Source organism: Charadrius vociferus, unplaced genomic scaffold (assembly GCF_000708025.1).
Source record: "Charadrius vociferus isolate BGI_N301 unplaced genomic scaffold, ASM70802v2 scaffold263, whole genome shotgun sequence".
Classification (NCBI taxonomy): Eukaryota; Metazoa; Chordata; class Aves; order Charadriiformes; family Charadriidae; genus Charadrius; species Charadrius vociferus.
This window is the reverse complement of record NW_009647769.1, coordinates 2,055,396-2,073,692: the sequence shown is the minus strand read 5'-3', so window position 1 is coordinate 2,073,692 and position 18,297 is coordinate 2,055,396. Positions and strand designations below refer to the sequence as shown.

Sequence of the window (18,297 nt, the reverse complement as noted above, 5' to 3'; positions counted from 1 at the left end):
GGAATACTCATGCAAGTCTGTATTCTCATGAACATTTGCACCTGAATAGTGTGTCCTGCCATCCCTTTGTAGGCCTGGGAGTAGAACTGCTCTCAATGGGATTTAAGGGACACAATGCAGATCACAACGTTTCTCTTTGCAGAGCATCTATATTACCGTATCCTGGCATGATTCTTTTGTGGAAGAGGACCTTTTCGGGCAACTCTTGACAGGTATTTCTAGCTTTCAAGTATCTAATTAGGATTTTAAGCTCCTTGGAATAGTACTACCAGACTTCATCTGTCCCTGAAGCGCCATAAACAGTTCCAGTAGTAGAAAATAACATCTCAGCTGATCTATATGCAACCTGTATTATGTGCCCTGTCAGTTCTGTTGATCTGTGGACGTGCAAATGAAGTATAGTTCAGACTTTGTATCTCGCTGCCACAGTAAAATGTCAAAAGGATTCAGAAAACATACAGGATTAGTCAATACAAAGTTTTGCACTCAAAGAGATAGGGTGTCCTAACTGTAACATTCAAAGAATAAGAAAACATTTGGGTACAAACAATTAGTAGAAATACCTCAACCATTTCACTGGGAAGCATGATTCATTCTTATAAAAACGAATTTGCTACTAGTAAATATATTACTAAATCTTAACTGAAAATTACTTTCTAGTGCAACTTTTAGAAACAGGTATTGAATCTCATTTCTCTGGGCAAAGTCTGGGCTGTGAACACATCTGAGAAAACATCTGGGTTTATTGCCAGATGCTGAAATGACATGCTGAGACACAGGTTAATTCACATTCTATTTCCGTGGCCCAGCTGTGCAATGGAGTCAACTGTACTCTTGCTTCTCTTACGAACTATGACCACAAAACTTATTTTCAGGTGAAAACTGTGCTCTCTTTCCTTTTTGATAAATAGATGGTAATAATCTTTTATGTCTTGTGTCAGTTTCCCTATGTCACCAGTTACAGAACAAGAAGTTTTATGATTTTTATCACAAGAGGTGCAGTTACATTGCGCGGTATTACAAATCTTACTCTGTTTCTAATCTAATCTCTGTCCTTTATTAGACATGGGCAGAAACATAGTGACCAAGGATGAGGAAAAGGCTGAGGTAACGCCTTCTCTGCCTCAGTTGTTAATGGTAAGACCAGTTGTTCTCGGGGCACCTAGCCCCCTGAGCTGGAAGACAGGGACGGGGAGCAGAATGAAGCCCCCATAATCCAAGGGGAAGTGGTTAGAGACCTGCTACAGCACTTAGACACATACAGGTCTATTGAGCCAGATGGGATCCACCCAAGAGTACTGAGGGAGCTGAGGGAAGTGCTCCCAAAGCCACTTTCCATCATTTATCAGCAGTCCTGGCTAACCAGGGAGAGGTCCCAGTTGACTGGATGTTAGCAAACATGATGCCCATCCACAAGAAGGGCCAGAAGGAGGATCCGGGAAACTACAGGCCTGTCAGTTTGACCTCGGTGCCGGGGAAGGTTATGGAACAGATCATCCTGGGTGCTGTTACACGGCACATGCAGGACAACCAGGTGATCAGGCCCAGTCAGCATGGGTTCATGAAAGGCAGGTCCTGCTTGACAAACCTGGTCTCCTTCTATGACAAGGTGACCCACTTGGTGGATGAGGGAAATGCTGTGGATGTTGTTTACCTGGACTTTAGTAAATTAACAACTTTGAGCTATACAAGCAGGCTCCTTTCATATTTTTGGTGAATTTAGCAGCTATTTTGAATATTTGATATTTGCCAAAATGTTTTCCCTTTCAAAAACCAGCTTTCGAGAAGACAGCCTTCTCCGTATTTCAAAGCAAGCCTACATCAAGCTCAAGGTAGCAGCTTTTACTGTTAAATATTCTTAAACATAGCAGACTTCAAAAAAAGTTGTTTGCTGGATGCAGTTAGATGAAGTGAGAAGAGTTTCTTTAAATACTTCCTCCTTTCCCCAGGAACAGGAGAAATACAATTCCACAAGAAGCACTTTCATCTCAGTAGTCTCTCATGGCAAAGGACTACTGTTGAAAGCATTGTTGAAAAATACCAAAAGGAAAAAGGACACATACCTTCCCTTTCCTTTTTTATATATATATATATATATATATATATATATATATAAAAATAATCATTTCACATTTGAAGAGCCGACAAACTTGATTGCAGAAACATTATAATATGTGTCAACTAGCATAGCAACATCACCGCAAGGAAGAATCACAGAATGATTGAGGTTGGAAGGGACCTCAGAAGGTCATCTGGTCCAACCACCCTGCTCAGGCAGGGCCACTAGACCAATTGCCCAGGACCACGTCCAGGTGGCTTTTGAATATCTCCAAGGATGGAGACTACAAAACCAGTCTAACCAACCTGTGCCAGTGCTCAGTCTCCCTCACAGTAAAGTGTTTCGTGATGTTCAGAGGGAACCTCCTGTGTTTTAGTTTGTGCTTGTTGCCTCTGGTCCTGTCACTGGGCACCACTGAAAAGAGCCTGGCTCCATATTCTTTGCACCCTCCCTTCAGGTATCTATATACATTGATCAGATCGCCCTGAGCCTTCTTTTCTCCAGGCTAAACAGTCCCAGCTCTCCCGGCCTTTCCTCATGGGAGACATGCTCCAGTCCCTTAACCATCTTTGTAGCCCTTCTTTAGACTCTCTCCAGTATGCCCATGTCTATATTGTATCAAGGAGCCCAGAACTGGACAGAGCACTCCAGGTGTGGCCTCACCAGTGCTAAGTAGAGGGGAAGGATCACCTCTCTTGACATGTTGGCAATACTTTATCTAATGCAGTCCATGATCCCATTCGCTTCCTTTGCTACAAGGGCACGTTGCTGATTCATGTTCAACTTGTTGTCCACCAGGACTCCCAGGTCCTTTTCTGCCAAGCTGCTTTCCAGCTGGACAGCCTCCAGCATGTATTGGTACTTGGGGTTATTTTTCCCCAGGTGCAGGACTTTGCACATCTCCTTGTTGAACTTCATGATGTTCCTGTCAGCCCATTTCTCCAGCCTGTTGAGGTCCCTCTGGATGGCAGCACGACCCTCTGGCCTAGCAGCCACTACTCTCAGTTTTGTGTCATCTGCAGACTTGCTGAGGGTGAACTCTGCCCCATCATCCAGATTGCTAATGAAGATGTTAAAGAGGACCAGACCCAGTATTTACCCCTATTGTGCATCACTAGTTACTAGCCTCCAACTAAACGTCATGCCACTGACCACCACGCTCTGGGCCCAGCCGTTGAGCTAGTTTTCAGTCTACCTCACTGTCTGCTTATCCAGCCCATATATCAACAGCTTGTCTATAAGGACCTTATGGGAGACAGTATCAGAGGTCTTAATGAAGTCCAGGTAGACAATATCCACTGCTCTCTCCTCATCTCCCAGGCCAGTCATTTCATCATAGAAGTTTATCAAGTTGGTCAAGCATGACTTCCCCTTGATGAAGCCATGCTGACTACGCCTGATGATTTTCTTGTCCTTAACATGCCTGGAAATGGTTTCCAGGATTAGCTGCTACATTACTTTCCCAGAGATCGAGGTGAAGCTGACTAGCCTGTAGGTCCCTGGGTCTCCCTTCTTGCCCTTCTTGAATACAGGAGTGACATTTGCTTTCCTCCAGTCTTCAGGCACTTCTCCCAGACGCAATGATTGATTAATCAAAGATTATCGAGGGTGGCCTCACAATGACATCAGCCAGCTCCCTCAGCACTCATGGGTGCATCCCATCAGGGCTCTTGGACTTATGGATGTTCAGTTTGCTTAAGTATTCCTTGACCTGATTCTCTTCCTCCCAGGGAACAGCTTCCTTGCTCTAACCTCTCCCGCTGGTCTCTGGGATTCCTGAAGGCCGGTCTTGCTTGTAAAGACTGAGGCAAAGAAAGTATTCAGTACCTCAGCCTTTTCCATGGCCTGTGTCACTTGGTCTCCCACCTCATTGATCAATATGTCACGTTTTCCCTAGTCTTCTTGTTGTCTTCTATGTATTTATAGAAGTCCTTCTTGTAGTCTTTGAGATCCCTAGCCAGATTCAATTCCATTTGGGCTCTAACTTTCCTACCTTTGTCCCTGGATGTTCAGACAATGTTTCTGCATTCCTCCCAGGTTACCTGTCTTTGCTTCACCACTCTGTATGCTTCCTTTTTGTGTTTCAGTTTGGCTAGGAGCTCTTTTGTTCATCCACACAGGCCTCCTGGCACTTTTGCCCAACTTATTAATTGGGATGGAACTCTCTTCAGCTTGGAAAAGGTGATCTTCAAATATTAACCAGCTTTCTTGGGCCACCCTTCCTTCCAGGGCCTTATCCCATGGGACTCCTCTAAGCAGATCTTTGAAAAAGCCAAAGTCTGCTCTCCTGAAGTCCACAGTTGTGAGCTCAGTTTTCATCCTCTTCCCTGCTCTCAGGATCCTTAACTCCACCATCTCATGGTCACTGCAGCCATGGCTGCCTTTGACCTTCACACCCCCAACAAGCCCCTCCTTGTTGGTGAGTATGAGGTCCAGCAGCATACCTCTCCTTGGCTCCTCTGTCACTTGGAGGAGGAAGTTATCATCAATACACTCCAAGAACCTCCCCGATTGCTGCTGTCCTGCTGTATTATCCCTCCATCAGATACCAGGGAGGTTGAAGTCCACCACGAGGACTATGGCCTGCAAACTTGAGGCTGCTCCTATCTGTCTACAGAGGGTCTGATCCACATGTTCTTCCTGGTGAGGTGACCTACAGCAGCTACCCATTATACTGTCACCTTTACCCGTCCTCTCTTTAATCCTAACCCATAAACTGATCTCAGTTGGCTCCTCATCCATGCCCAGGCAGAACTCCATGTACTCCAGCTGCTCTCTCATATAAAGGGCAACTCCCCCTCTTCATCTTCCCACCCTGTCCTTCCTAAAGATCCTATATCCCTCCTTTGCAGCACTCCAGTCATGGAAACCATCCCACCACATCTCCATCATCCCAGTAAGACTGTAGCCCTGCAACTGCACCCAGATTTCTAACTCATCTTGTTCATTCCCCATTCCGAGTGTATTAGTGTACAGACACTTCAGAGGGGCACCCCAGTATGTTGACTTCCTAGAAAGGGTTTGGGGATTTCTCCATGATGGTGCCTTGTAGGCACTTCCTTGATTACATGCAAGTGCTGCAGGTGACCCTAAGCCCCATTTTGTTGATTTTGTGTTTCCTTCCTGTCACACCACCCCATGCCCTTTGCTCAGTGAACCTGTCCATCACTCCCTCACTCTCTCCCTCCTCTGTCATTCTTGGTTTAAAGCCCTCCTAATATGGTCATTCTATTGGCAAAAATAGCTTTGCCCCACTTTGTGAGGTAGATCCCACCTCTCCCAAGCAGACGCTGATCTGCAAACAGGGTCCCACGGTCATAGAATCCCAGACCCTGTTACCAACACTAGTTCTGCAGCTGATTACTGACTTGCCCTATTAGTGCCCTCCTCCTCACTCCCTTTCCCCTCGCGAGCAGGATTGACACCACCACCTGGGCCCCCATGCTCGTGACTACCACCCCCAGAGCTCTGTAATCACTTTTGATACTGTCCAGGTTTCCCCTGGCAGTATCATTTGCTCCCACATGGAATAACAGCAGGAGGTAGTAGTCAGAGGACTGGACGAACTTTGGTAGTTTCTCCACATCGTCCCAGATCTTGGCCCTCAGAAGGCAGCAAACCTCTCTAGATGATTGGTTGGGTTGGCAGATAGGTGCTTCTGTCCCCTGCAGCAGGGAGTCACCCATTACAATGACTCACCATTCATCTGGCGAGTCTTGCATGGTTTAGGGTTAAGTGAACCAGGTTCTTTGCTTGAAAGCACATCTAGCTCCTCTTCAGCTTTGAGGGCAGTGAACCTGTTTTGCAGTTGTGAGCCCTTAAGCGGGGCAGGAACCTTCTTCTTGGTGCCAGAAGTCACCAGCTTCCATCCTTCCCTTTCTCCAGAGGTTTTGCTTACCTTGATAGTGCAAGGTAGACACTGCCTGCTTCCCTGTTGCAGATGGGGTCTGAGGCTCTTCGAGCTGTTAAGTCTCAGAGAAGATCCTGTCCATCTCCCTTTCCTCTTCTCTGACATGGGGCAGCCTGCTCACTTCCTCCTGTAACTCCTCCGTTTGGCAGCACAGCTTCTCCAAGACAGCACACCTCCTGAAGGACAGAGGGCCATCTCTCCTGGCCTCAGAGAAAGATCCTAGGTCCCTCTGGAACCTGGGACTTGGAGGGCTGCACTGGCCACCTGAAGCTCAGTCTGTGTGGAAGTTGTATTTGGTTTATGTGCCAAGGTTTTGGTAGCAGGGGTCTACAGGGGTGGCTTCTGTAAGAAGCTGCTAGAAGCTTCCCCCATGTCCGACAGAGCCAATGCTCCCAAGATGGACCCACCACTGGCAAAGGCAGAGCCTATCAATGAAGGTGGTAGCACCTCTGGGATAACATATTTAAAAAGGGGAAAAAACTGCTGGGCAACAGCAGCCAGAAGAGAGGAGTGAGAATATGTGAGAGCAACAAATCTGCAGACACCAAGGTCAGTGAAGAGAGAAGAAGAGGAGGAGGAGGAGGAGGAGGAGGGGAGGAGGAGGAGGTGCTCCAGGCGCTCGAGCAGATTCCCCTGCAGCCCGGGGTAAATGCCATGGTGAGGCAGGCTGTTCCCCTGAAGCCCATGGAGATCCACAGTGGGGCAGATGTTCACCCACAGCCCATGGAGGACCCCGCACCAGAGCAGGTGGATGCACCTGAAGGAGGCTGTGACCCTGTGGGAAGCCCATGCTGGAGCACTCTCCTGGCAGGACTTGTGACCCTGTGGGGATCCCACGCTGGAGCAGTCTGTTCCTGACGGACTGCACTCTGTGGAAAGGACCCACACTGGAGCAGTTCGTGAAGAACTGCAGCCCCTGGGAAGGACTCACATTGGAGAAGTTCATGAAGGACTGTCTCCCATAGGAGGGATGCCACACTGGAGCAGGGGAAGAGTGTAAGGAGTCCTCCCCCTGAGGAGGAAGGAGCGGCAGAGACGAGAGATGAACTGACCACAACCCCCATTCCCCGTCCCCCTGCAGTGCTTGGGGGGAGGAGGTAGAGAAAATCGGGAGTGAAGTTAAGCCTGGGAAGAAGGAAGGAGGGGTGTGGGGGAGGTGTTTTTAAGATTTAGAGATTTTGTTTTTATTTTCTCATTACCTTACTCTGGTTTGATTTGCAATAAATTAAATTAATTTCCCCACGTTGAGTCTGTTCTGCCCATGATGGTAATTGCTGAGTGATCTCTCCCTGTCCTTAATCTCAACCCCTGAGCCTTTCATTATATTTTCTCTCCTCTGTCCCGCTGAGGAGGGGGAGTGGTAGAGCGGCTTTGGTGGGCACCTGGTGTCCAGCCAGGGTCCCCCCACCACACAAGCCTCTGCCCTAGCAGGGACAGCTGCTCCCACATCTACTGGGAAAACTGAAACGAAAAATATGAATGTTTTGTGTAGCTTAGATTCCATATCTGATCACAGCAAAGCAGAGCAGATTTCAAGGGGAGACGATAAAACTGCACTCTAATCTCCCAAGCTTTACAGCATACTGCTGACAAGGGCATCATTCCCTTCAGGTTGAAAAGTTCTACCCAATGCTGTCATGTGATCGCAAGGCTGAAAGGAAGGAAAACACAGACCACTCAGAATGAAAAGACAAATGCAGAAAATCCTAAGGTGAAAGGCTTTGAGAAGGCTGTTTGTATTTGAAAATTTCAGAATCAGATAATTTCTAAAAATATTTAAATAGAATCATTCATTTATGCAAGTGCATTAACCCAGGAAGAGCCAAAACCACAAAACAAACATCCAGTATGAAGATTTTCTTTACAATAAAAATTATTTTAGGAAGTATATTAAATATGACAAGAAGGGGGCGGGGGGAAGAAGCATCTCACAATTTATATTCAAGGGCATCACATTTTAGAACAATGTCTTAGCCATTAATCATTTATAAATGATTCACAAAGAAATTAAATACAACATTCCATAAAAGAATAATCTAATTTACAGTTTAGATGTAAGGCTTCAGCGTAACATCCCATACCCTTCAGCTGGCTCTTTGCATACCCAAGCTGAGTGATCTGTACGTACTCTTCTACCAGAGTAATACAGCGTGGTGGTCCTCAAACACACAGGTAAGTGTTCAGCTTTACTTTTTAAGGATCAACAAAAAAAGTATTACTAGAAAGTGTCCTGTTATTTGTCACAATAAAAGCAAATGAAAAGCTAGGAGAAATAGATAAGTTATATATTTGCCAGTGTAAGATTGAGGGAATGGATTAAATTACACCTTGCCAAAAAAAAAAAAAAGTATCTATCTGCTAGTTATGTCATCGTATTATTAGTCATTGTGCACAACTGGGACACCGCAACTCCAAATCACAGACTAGAAACACAGTGCTTCCTTTCAACAAAGTACGTAACTTCTGTGTGAAAAAAAGTTGGGAAAACATCTTGAGAACTATCCATCTCCATAGCTATCATATGCATAAGAACTATTGGTTTTACAGAGCTCCAGTTTATTCAAAATACTGAATGTAATACTGATGTCAATAATATCTGTCAGTCTCCTTATGCATCAAGTATAAATCAGAGAAAAAACCCTGCCCCAAAACACTGATTTTCAACCACAAAACATTGTCAGAAATCTTGTATTTGCAACACAGTTAACTGACGTTGCAGTTAACATATTAATTCTGCAGACAACGGTCACAAGTACTTACTAAAAATACAGATATGTTTCCTAAAAGTAATGTGAAGCTTTATTTAAGATGACAAAGCTTTTGTAACAGTGCAGGGTGCAAATTTTCGGTATGAAGACATTCAGAAGATTTGCTGCTCAAAGAGGATCTTTTCAAACCCTGGTGGAGGTGTATGATAAAATTCACTGAACTGACAATCCAGAATGGCACTGTCATCAACTGCAGAAAAGAATTAGAGAAGGAACACTTACAGTTTGATCCTCTATTACACCATCTGACTAGATTATATATTATGTTCAAATCACGACACATATTCTCCAATACATCCATTACATATATACAATTAAAAGAAATCTCTTCAACAAATTTGCTAAAGCCCTATACACACCCAAGGAGAGCAAATCTCTCTTCTGCTGTTTACTTTAGTTGGTACTGGTCCTTGGTGAAGTCAATGAGAATGCTACCTCTGATTTTGCTGGGAGCGTTAGCAAGAATTCAGGCAATTCCAACCAAATTTTCTACTCTATTTCTCTGGAAATCTACAGATTAAGGGCACTACCAGATATATGTTGCAGGGCTGTCACCTCCTCAGCTGCATATTTTTCTGTCCACTTCCTAATTCTGCTGGAGTGTCAGCTGTCTGTGATGACTTTTCTGGAGGTTTACAAGGTTTTAGATGTCTGCAATGGTTGGTGTTAGACCACCTGTTTTAGCACGTGATCCAAAGAGAGATTCTTTGGGTGCTTAAGTTAATGTTTTTTAATGTTTTTTTTTATAATACCTCTCCCAGTTTTGGACCCCCTGCATAACCTGAGACACAAGTGTGTCTATCCTTCAATGTAGAATATAGAAAAGAAACCTCTGAGGATTTTCAGAGCAGAGCTTTCATGTGTTGCATTAGCAAACTGAAATGCCCAACCAGTCAGAAAATCAAGATCTCTTTCAAAGTCAGCTTCTTCCAAGTCAAACCTGGTACACTAGCAACATTAGATCAAAATAGACAAGCTTCATGTTCATATTTTGGGTTGGAATTTAGATATCTTGGAGTCAAGGTAGGAATTTTTCCCTCCTAGGCTCAATTAAAACTCCTATTAATATACTTGTACAGTTCTGTAGTACTTACGCAGCATTTGCATCTCACTTCTGCAAAAGTGCCTGAGGTACAGCTGCTGTAGGGAACAACCACTTCTCTGTTTTACATTCAGGCTTGACACCGTGTTTGCCTGCTCTGTCATGTCTCTTTTAAAAAGATATCTATAGTTCTAGTCTGAATTATGGATAGGGTAAACGCTTAAGAAACTCTCTTCTCTATGGTCAAATGCTTTCACATGACTAGAAGTTCACATTAAATTCAGGACATTTATAGTTGAAGCTTATACCAAATAAGTACCACGCAAAAGCAATTTGTAGACTGCAATTGTTATATATGTAGGAGGCATGATAATTACAATGAAATTATGCTCGTTTGTGGGAAATGATAATAGGAGCCTGGCAATGAAAGGTCAGTGCACTCTCCAGGCATGGAACTTTAGTGAGAGAAAAAGATATTTACAGTAGGCTAACATGCCATCAAATGTCTTCTGAAAGAAGCCTGCATTCTCCATGCTATGTAACACCATTTCCAAAATATAGGGAAGATGCTACAAGCAATTATCACACAGCAACTCTCTTCCGGCTGCTCAAGGTTTTTGCAGGAGATCCCGCAGTGCCGCAGGGCAGCTACCGTCTGCCACAGCATTTTAGCAGCGCCATCATGTGGCTGAAGAACACATCACAAAATGACCATATAAAATTTTCACTCTAATAGCTTGGAAAGATAGAATTTGTCAGCTACATTTACAGACTTCAAAGGCTCTACAACACATCTAGATTATTTTCTTCCTGTTCATAAAATTCAATGTTACAAGTGTATCAAGATATAAGTGGGAACATGCCAAGAGTTCACTAGGAACCAACCAAGAAATGAAAAAAATTATCCCCATCACATAAGTTAATGATATCTCAAGAGCAAAATTATTTTGGAAGAGGCTACTACTTAGATGAAGCTCACACGGGAATAAAGATAAACTGGAGATGGCTGTAGGTGTAGCACAGGGAATCCGATGAGCAGTTATCGTTCACTGTAAGTTACAAGCCAACCCAGAGCGTAGCATCGATTATGCACTGAGCTAGGGGAAGCGCTGCCTTTCAGATGAGATGTTAAACAGAATTCTAACTACTTGGGAAGTACAAAACCGCCACCAAGTTCTGGAAGAGTAAATTGTTAGCACATGTCTTGGACAAATTCCAGCTTCTATAATTCATAAATTCTTTCTTAAGCTGCCTATGCAGGGATTAATTGGATACAGTATTGGTTTCTTGTTCAAAACTGCTGTGTTGTATTGATGGTTGCTGGCAAAACAGCTACCACAGTTCGCTCACCAATTGTTGGATTTCAAAACTGGGCATCAATTTGGTATCGCAGCAAAGAGCTGTACCACTACACAGCAAGCAGCTGTTAAAGTTATTACTTCCATAAAAAAATACAAATAACAATTCAGTATCTATTAATGTTTAACACTGAATGCATTTATGAAGTATGTGAAATTAACAGACATAAATACCAAGCTTCAGAGATAAACCAGATGAGTCCACAAATCTACATTAGTTTGAATTTGTTGTTTTTCTTTTTTTCATCTGCCTCACAGTTTTTTTACCTGGCAATTTTTAGACCGAGTGCAATAACTCCCCAGCTTATTGGATGTAGACACTGTAAGAAGTCAGTAAGTGGGGCTTTGTTTTCTAGCTATTAAGCAGCATTAAAAATGAAGCGAAAATATACTTTTGTATTCTCCTAGTTTTGTATTTTCATGCAATTTATCGCTGTAGTTGCCAAAAATAAATGATTGCTGTGTGTTCCATCTAAGTGAGAGAATAATACAGGGGTCAGAAGACAGACTTGGTACAAAAATATTATCCATACTGTGAAACAATTTGAAAATCTTTGACTTACCATAGACCACTGGATAGACAGTCCCGCGGATTCCTGAAGCTGGACAATGCATGTTCTTCCCATTTAAATATACATTTAATTCTACATGGTCATATGTAATGCCCTACAAAGTACAGAAAATTAACAAAAAAGCATCAACAAGTTTATACACTTAAGATTGCTTCTTAATGTAGCTTTCTTAGCTACAGGCAAACTTTAACACTATTATGCAAACCACAGCATCCTAGAAAACCTCACCTGAAATATTCCTGCAAAGGACTAGAAGTTAATAAATGACCAGTAACATTTGTATTTTCAAATACTCGGGATTCCTTAACGCCCATTCAATTTGGATGCAGCACAGTACTGCACACCACATCTTACTTAAGACCGTTTACAAATTTCCAGACTATTCTTCACCATGTTAAAGAAACATAAATTTTTCAATGATTTTGAATATTAAGCAGTTTGCAATCTCCTTGTTTATATCTCCTCACAGAAAGAACTTTAATAAATAGCGATGCTATGAATTGAGTTTATCCGTCCATACTTCCATATGGAAACCTCTCTCAGCTCATTTTCTCTGCCAGCATCAACAGACCACGGACTCATACACAACGGTATAAATATGCCGACTACAGAGCAGAAAGCAAACACTAACAAGGTAATAAATTACTTAATTGTTAGCTAAATGATTTTTCTGACTGTTTTGGTATGGCTGAGTGTGACAATTTGTGTTGTCATACATTGCTTCAGAAATTTATTTTCAGGACAGAACAAAATAAATTGAAATTTATGAAAAGTAGGGAATTAGCAGTAACACATCAGCTACTTTTTTGTGATTAGTTGAAGCTGTTTAGACTACATAGGTTGACCAAATCCTGAAAGAGTCTGCAACCCTCCAAAAAAACAGTTTCAGAAGGGGATTAAAATAATACAGCATCTGAAGGTAAAGTGTAGCTTAGCTGTTTGGGACTTCTAAAGATGAAACTTCTAATACAGCATCTGAAGGTAAAGTGTAGAGGAGTCAACCTTAGCTGTTTGGGGCTTCTAAAGATGAAACTTTTAACTGCTAAGGTTAGGTTACCCAGCAAGGAAAAGTAGTGGTGATAAATGGTGTAAATTTCATTGTATTGCTCCCATGTATTTTTGAAAGTACATCTCTAACAGGACATTGAGAAAATTACAGCAGTAGCACAAAACCCTTTCAATAAAGTCCCTTTAAGATGTTTTGAGAACCTGTAATAATAAGGTACAAAAAAAATCGTAAGCTTCTCTGTTTGCTCTCATTCTTAATCATTTTCCCAGTGAGCACTGGCCCCTCCCCACTCAATATCGCTCCTTCCCTACAAAAGTTTGGATAAAAATACAATTCATCTGTCACCCAGGACCTATCTCTGCTCAGCTCTGTCCTTCTAACCATTCACCAGTCAGCTACGGGATCTTGAGTTCAGCTGGGTATGGTGCATAGCTATGTAATGCACTCCATCCAGCACGTTATTTGTTCAGGAAGGTTTCATCTCAAACAACGTAGGATCCTTGGGATGGGAGTTATCCACCAGGTAGATATTGCAACCAGAGTGCAACAGAGCATTCAAGGCTGCTTTTCAAACACTGGTAAAGTCTGTCCCTCATTCCGAAACCAGGACAATATCAATGCTGAGAATGAAGTCCACTGGTATCCAGGCTGCCGATCCATTCAAATACAACAGGACTTTGTATCAGCTCTTTCCAAACTGGGAGATGCAAGCCGAACAATTTGACCGAAATAGTCAGTCTGACCACCAAGCAGTAAATAAGAGTAATCTGGCAATAGATGAGGAAGATAAAGAAGCCTTAAGAAACTCACCACCACATCGCCCTCCTGAGGAAGGCTGTTTGCTGGTAGTCTATTTTTCTCTTCATTGTTATAGTAGAGAGCTCCATCATTCCTCATCACCAGGCTATGGACATCTCGACCAAGTGGAATTTGATTCAAGTTTGCTTTCTGGGTTGCAACTCCAATACCCCAAATACCTAAAACGTGACATTAAGACAGTAAGAAAAAAAGCCATTATTTTGAAGACTACTTGACTGAAGCAGGACAGCATAAAGAATGTGTTTTTAACTAGTGCCATGGCAGTACTACCAGTAAATATCTCTTGGAAATACCAGGACTATTGTGGGTCAACCCTGCTAGGCAGCTAAGTACCACCCAGCCACTCATGCACTTCCCCCCACAGCCCCCAGTGGCACAGACGAAGAAAGGAAGAGTAAAACCAAGAAAACTCGTGGGTATAGATATTTTTTTTTAATAAGCAAAGAAGTGGAAGAAAGAAAGAAAGAAAACAAAATGAAACTATGCAAAGGCAATGACTACCTCCCACATGTAGACCAATGCCCAGCCAATTCCCAAGCAAAAAGGATGGCTAACCTCCCTAAAACGCCCCCTCTCCCTTTTATTGCTGAGCATGACATTATGTGGCATGGAATATCTCTTTGGTTAGTTAGTCATCCACCTGGTTGTGTCCCCTCCCCACCTCTCGTGCGCCCCCAATCTTATTCACTGAGGGCGCAGAGTGAGAAACAACACAGCATAAAGGCCTTTTCTAACGCTGCTCAGCAACAGCTGAAACATTAGTGCACTATCAGTATTGTTTTGGTCACAAATCTAAAACACAGCACCATAGGAGCTGATCTGAAGTAAATTAACTCCCTCCCGGCCAGGCCCAGTACAAGCAGTCTCTAGAGACTGAAGATAAACTGCATCCATCCTGAAAAAGATGGGTCCAGAGAAATGTAACCACCTAGCTTAACTTTTATTCCCAGAAAAATACTGAAAACAAACCCTGAGACTGTAGGAGGATGTAAAAAATAAATCCACCTAGCATGGATTTGTGAACAATACAATTTTCCTTTCCAGCTGGTTAGACTAGTCTTAGGGAAAAAGAAGAAATGGTAAATATGATAGATCTTGATTTGGTGATGGTTTTGAACCTCATACAACATTGAAATAGTCAAATTACAAAAACATGGTCTAGACAGTTAGAGCAATAGGAATGCACAACTGGTTAGAAAACTGTATTACAGGACTACTCATCAGTAGCACCCCATCAAATCAAGAAAGATCACTCAAGTAAGGTTTGAGGTTTTGTATTGAATGCCCAAGGTCAGATACTGTTCCGTATTCACATCAATGACTTGGTTAACGTGACAATGTGCTTATTAAAGGTGCTGCCAATACCAACCTGACAGGACTGCAAGCTCTTCAGAGGCCCCTCAAGTTTTAAATGATCCTGACAAACTGGTTAAGAGGTCTGAAATAGGGAAAATGCATTTGCTTTTCCTGAATTAACGAAGAACAGCAAGTAAGTAAGAATAGTAAGCCGCACAAATACAGTAGTGGCTTGGCAACCAGTTCACAGAATATAATTTTGGGGTTATCACTGACCACATGCTAAGCATAGTCTATGTCATACTGTTGTGAAAAACTTCTGGATGTAATGGCACATATAAAGCAGACATATTGTATGTACAGCAGACGAAGGATGTCTACTGCTGCATCCATTTTAAGCGTCATACCTATCATTCTAGGATCCTATGACAAATTTGGTCAATTACAGCTATTCTAGAAGAAACAAAGGCAAACAGAAGTGTAAAAACATCATCTCTAAAAAGACAATGAAAAAAACTGGGACTGTTTAATCTACAGAAGGCTAAAAGGAAGCAAAAATATAAGGAAATGAGTTTCAAGACAAAATTGCACAACAACTTATTCTAATACTTGCGCGCTCAGAATGAAAAGGACAAGAGCGTGAACAAGATTCAGATTAGACTTCAGAAAACTTTCCAATAGTCAGAGTAACCCTATAGGTGACTCCTAATAGATTGCACAGGGACACTTCTGGGAATCAAAGTTTTAAGCTAAGTGATCTACAATTCTGCTGCCTTGGAGCACAGGAATACATGAGACACAGCTCATAAGGAACAGTTTATTTCCTGTGTTTCTCAAATTAAGTATAAGAACATGAACATTGCATCTGTCTGAGTAATGGCCATATGTGAACAACAGCTGTAGTGGATTCTTCCCCCAACAGAAAAGATTCTAAAATTGCCAAGTTAAGACCGAGCTGAGGTTTACACGTAGTTTAAAACTAAACAACTGACTTGACTGCAAGGTGTTTTGGACAGATGGATGTTCACGCTGCCTGCACTCCAATCAAACTGAATGTAATCAACCCTTACCCAAAAAGCCCCAGGTTCAAGCTCCAGCTGGTATCGTAAGGCCTGTCTCCGGGCTAACACTTCCCTTCTTCTTCCCTCCCCCTACACACTTAGGGAAAGAACAGCTTCATTTTCACAGTATTTGTTGTTTTTAAAAATACAGGCTGATTTTTAATGTTAGAATACAGGCAAGCCTGAAGTGCACTCTGTACTTGTGAAGCTGACCGTATTAGTAAAAGCATAATGCTTCCAAATTTCATTCACTTTCAGCTGCCTTGCATTAGATCTGTGCAAAACAAATAAAGAGGGTGCCAAAAGGCTCCTCTTGATAAGGCAGTGTCGGAATAAGTGCTGCATATTTGACTTGAAGAGCAAAACGTAGCACAAGGAGTGTTACCCTTGCTTGGGCAAACACAGTGCATGTTAAAAGCAAATGGAGGTAGGCAAATTTCTGCAAATGTTGCTGGATAAACTACACTATTTTAAAAAATACTTCATAGCTACAGTGTTTTATGTGGTCATAAGCATTTATTTACCAAAAAACATTTCTAAAATATGCTGAAAAACATGCATATAACAGCATACAAAACAATACGGTGTTTTAGTACTTGCACTCCTTTAGTAATATACTTACCATTCTTTTTAATATTTCAGAGCCACAATTTAAAAAAAAAGAAAAAAGAGGAATTTCCTTTTACACAATGACAACTTATAAAACTCTCCAATGTTCACAAGCTCAAGGATGCAATTAGAAAGACGCATGTGCTTGGTATATGAGATATGACCACCAGCAGGCAATCTGACATACGTTCCAAGTCTAAAGTTGTACATTTTTGCTAACTAACCTGTAGACTGGATTTTAAACTCAAAATAGCTCTTGTTCTGATGCAAAGGTGCATTGGCTAAGCAGCCTCCCGTGCCACATATTCTTCTGCCATTTTTAACAATGACGACATCTGTTCCTGTAAGAAGAAAAAAACCCACAAAACTTGAAAACATTTTTATAAGTCTGGAAGCAGCCCTTAAAAGTCCTAAACATTGAGAACAGTTTTTGTTCTTTCTGCCCCAAGTAAGAGCTTCATTAGTCTATGAGAATTATGACGATGGGCCACACTTTGAAGTAAGAAAAGCAAGGCTGTTTACAGGCTAGTTCATCTTTCAACCAGGGTTTATTTATTTAAAATCTATACGCTGCTCTAATTTCGCCTCTTGGGTTTTACGGCACCATGCTGATTACAACCTTTGCTCAGCCACATCAGAAGGATAACTTACAATTTAGTCAGAAAGGGTTCACTGTGAAACCAAAGCCCTGTACCATGCCTCTATACACTAGAAAAAAAAAATCTGCAAAGAGAAGGAAAGGCACATCGGGTAGAAATGTTTGATGGAATTGCAAAGTGTTTAATTATTCTCTGAAAAAATCATTTTATTAGAAACATGCCTGCTAACACAGAGTGGAAAAAAAAAATCCTCTGCTAAGTTTTCCTTCTCCAGTGGAAGACTTCATCTTTAAGCACTGTTGTCATAGTCAAGAACATGGGAGGCAGTCAAGATCCACTGATACAACTGAATAAAAACAGGTTAATAATTGCACTGGACCCCAGATCGGCCACTGCTTTTCTCCCAGCTCTTTCCCCAGCTCTGCTGCAGCTGGTCCAGGTAACTTCTCTCCTCAACAAAGCCCGGGCATGGTTTTGTGGATAGTTCACCCAAAGGATGATGCTCAGAGAGCGGTATGGACAAGTCTCCATATGCCTCTGCTCCTTCTGCATCTGAAGGAAAATGGAGCCAGACTCTTTTCAGTGGTTCCCAGTGACAGGACGAGGGGCAACGAGCACAAGTTGGAACATAGGAAGTTCCATTCAAATACACGGAAAAACTTCTTTACGGTTCAGGTGACAGAGCACTGGCACAGGCTGCCCAGGGAGGTTGTGGAGTCTCCTTCTCTGGAGATTTTCAAGACCCGCCTGGATGCAGTCCTGAGTAATGTGCTCTGGGCAATCCTGCTTTAGCAGGGGAGTTGGACTAGATGATCTCTAGAGCTCCCTTCCAACTCTGAAAATTCTGTGATTCTGTGATTCATTGCCATAACTCACCCGCTCTGCTCGGAACCACCATCCCTTGCCTAACCCGACCAAGCTCTTCAGCCCCGTCAGGCAGCGTTCCCGCCTCAGACATCCCACACGCTCATTCCCCTGATGCGCTTCCACTGAATTTAAACCAAAGTGAGATTTTTTTATTTTTTTCCTGAAAACTACCAAATCCTTTTAACAAAGCAGCCCATAAACCGACAGTCCCAGAGCGCTTCACTGGGAGGAGAGAGGATAAACTCGAAGGGCCGGACCGTATTAAAACGACCCGACCGCCCACTCGTTCAAGCTTCCCGCCGACAGCGTCCCGGGGACACGCAGCCCC

General features: G+C 42.6%; 1 protein-coding gene across 1 annotated transcript; it reads right to left on the bottom strand.

Annotated features, from left to right (window-relative positions):
* Positions 1–8,208: 8,208 nt before the first annotated feature.
* SPRYD7 (SPRY domain containing 7) lies at positions 8,209–16,845 on the bottom strand. Its single transcript, XM_009882369.1, has 4 exons — positions 16,728–16,845; positions 13,529–13,695; positions 11,701–11,803; positions 8,209–8,927 (listed from the first exon to the last, which is right to left on the bottom strand). Exons 2-4 carry the CDS (start codon positions 13,613–13,615, stop codon positions 8,830–8,832), a joined length of 288 nt encoding a protein of 95 aa, XP_009880671.1. The 5' UTR covers positions 13,616–13,695; positions 16,728–16,845; the 3' UTR covers positions 8,209–8,829.
* Between the last annotated feature and the right edge of the window lie 1,452 nt (positions 16,846–18,297).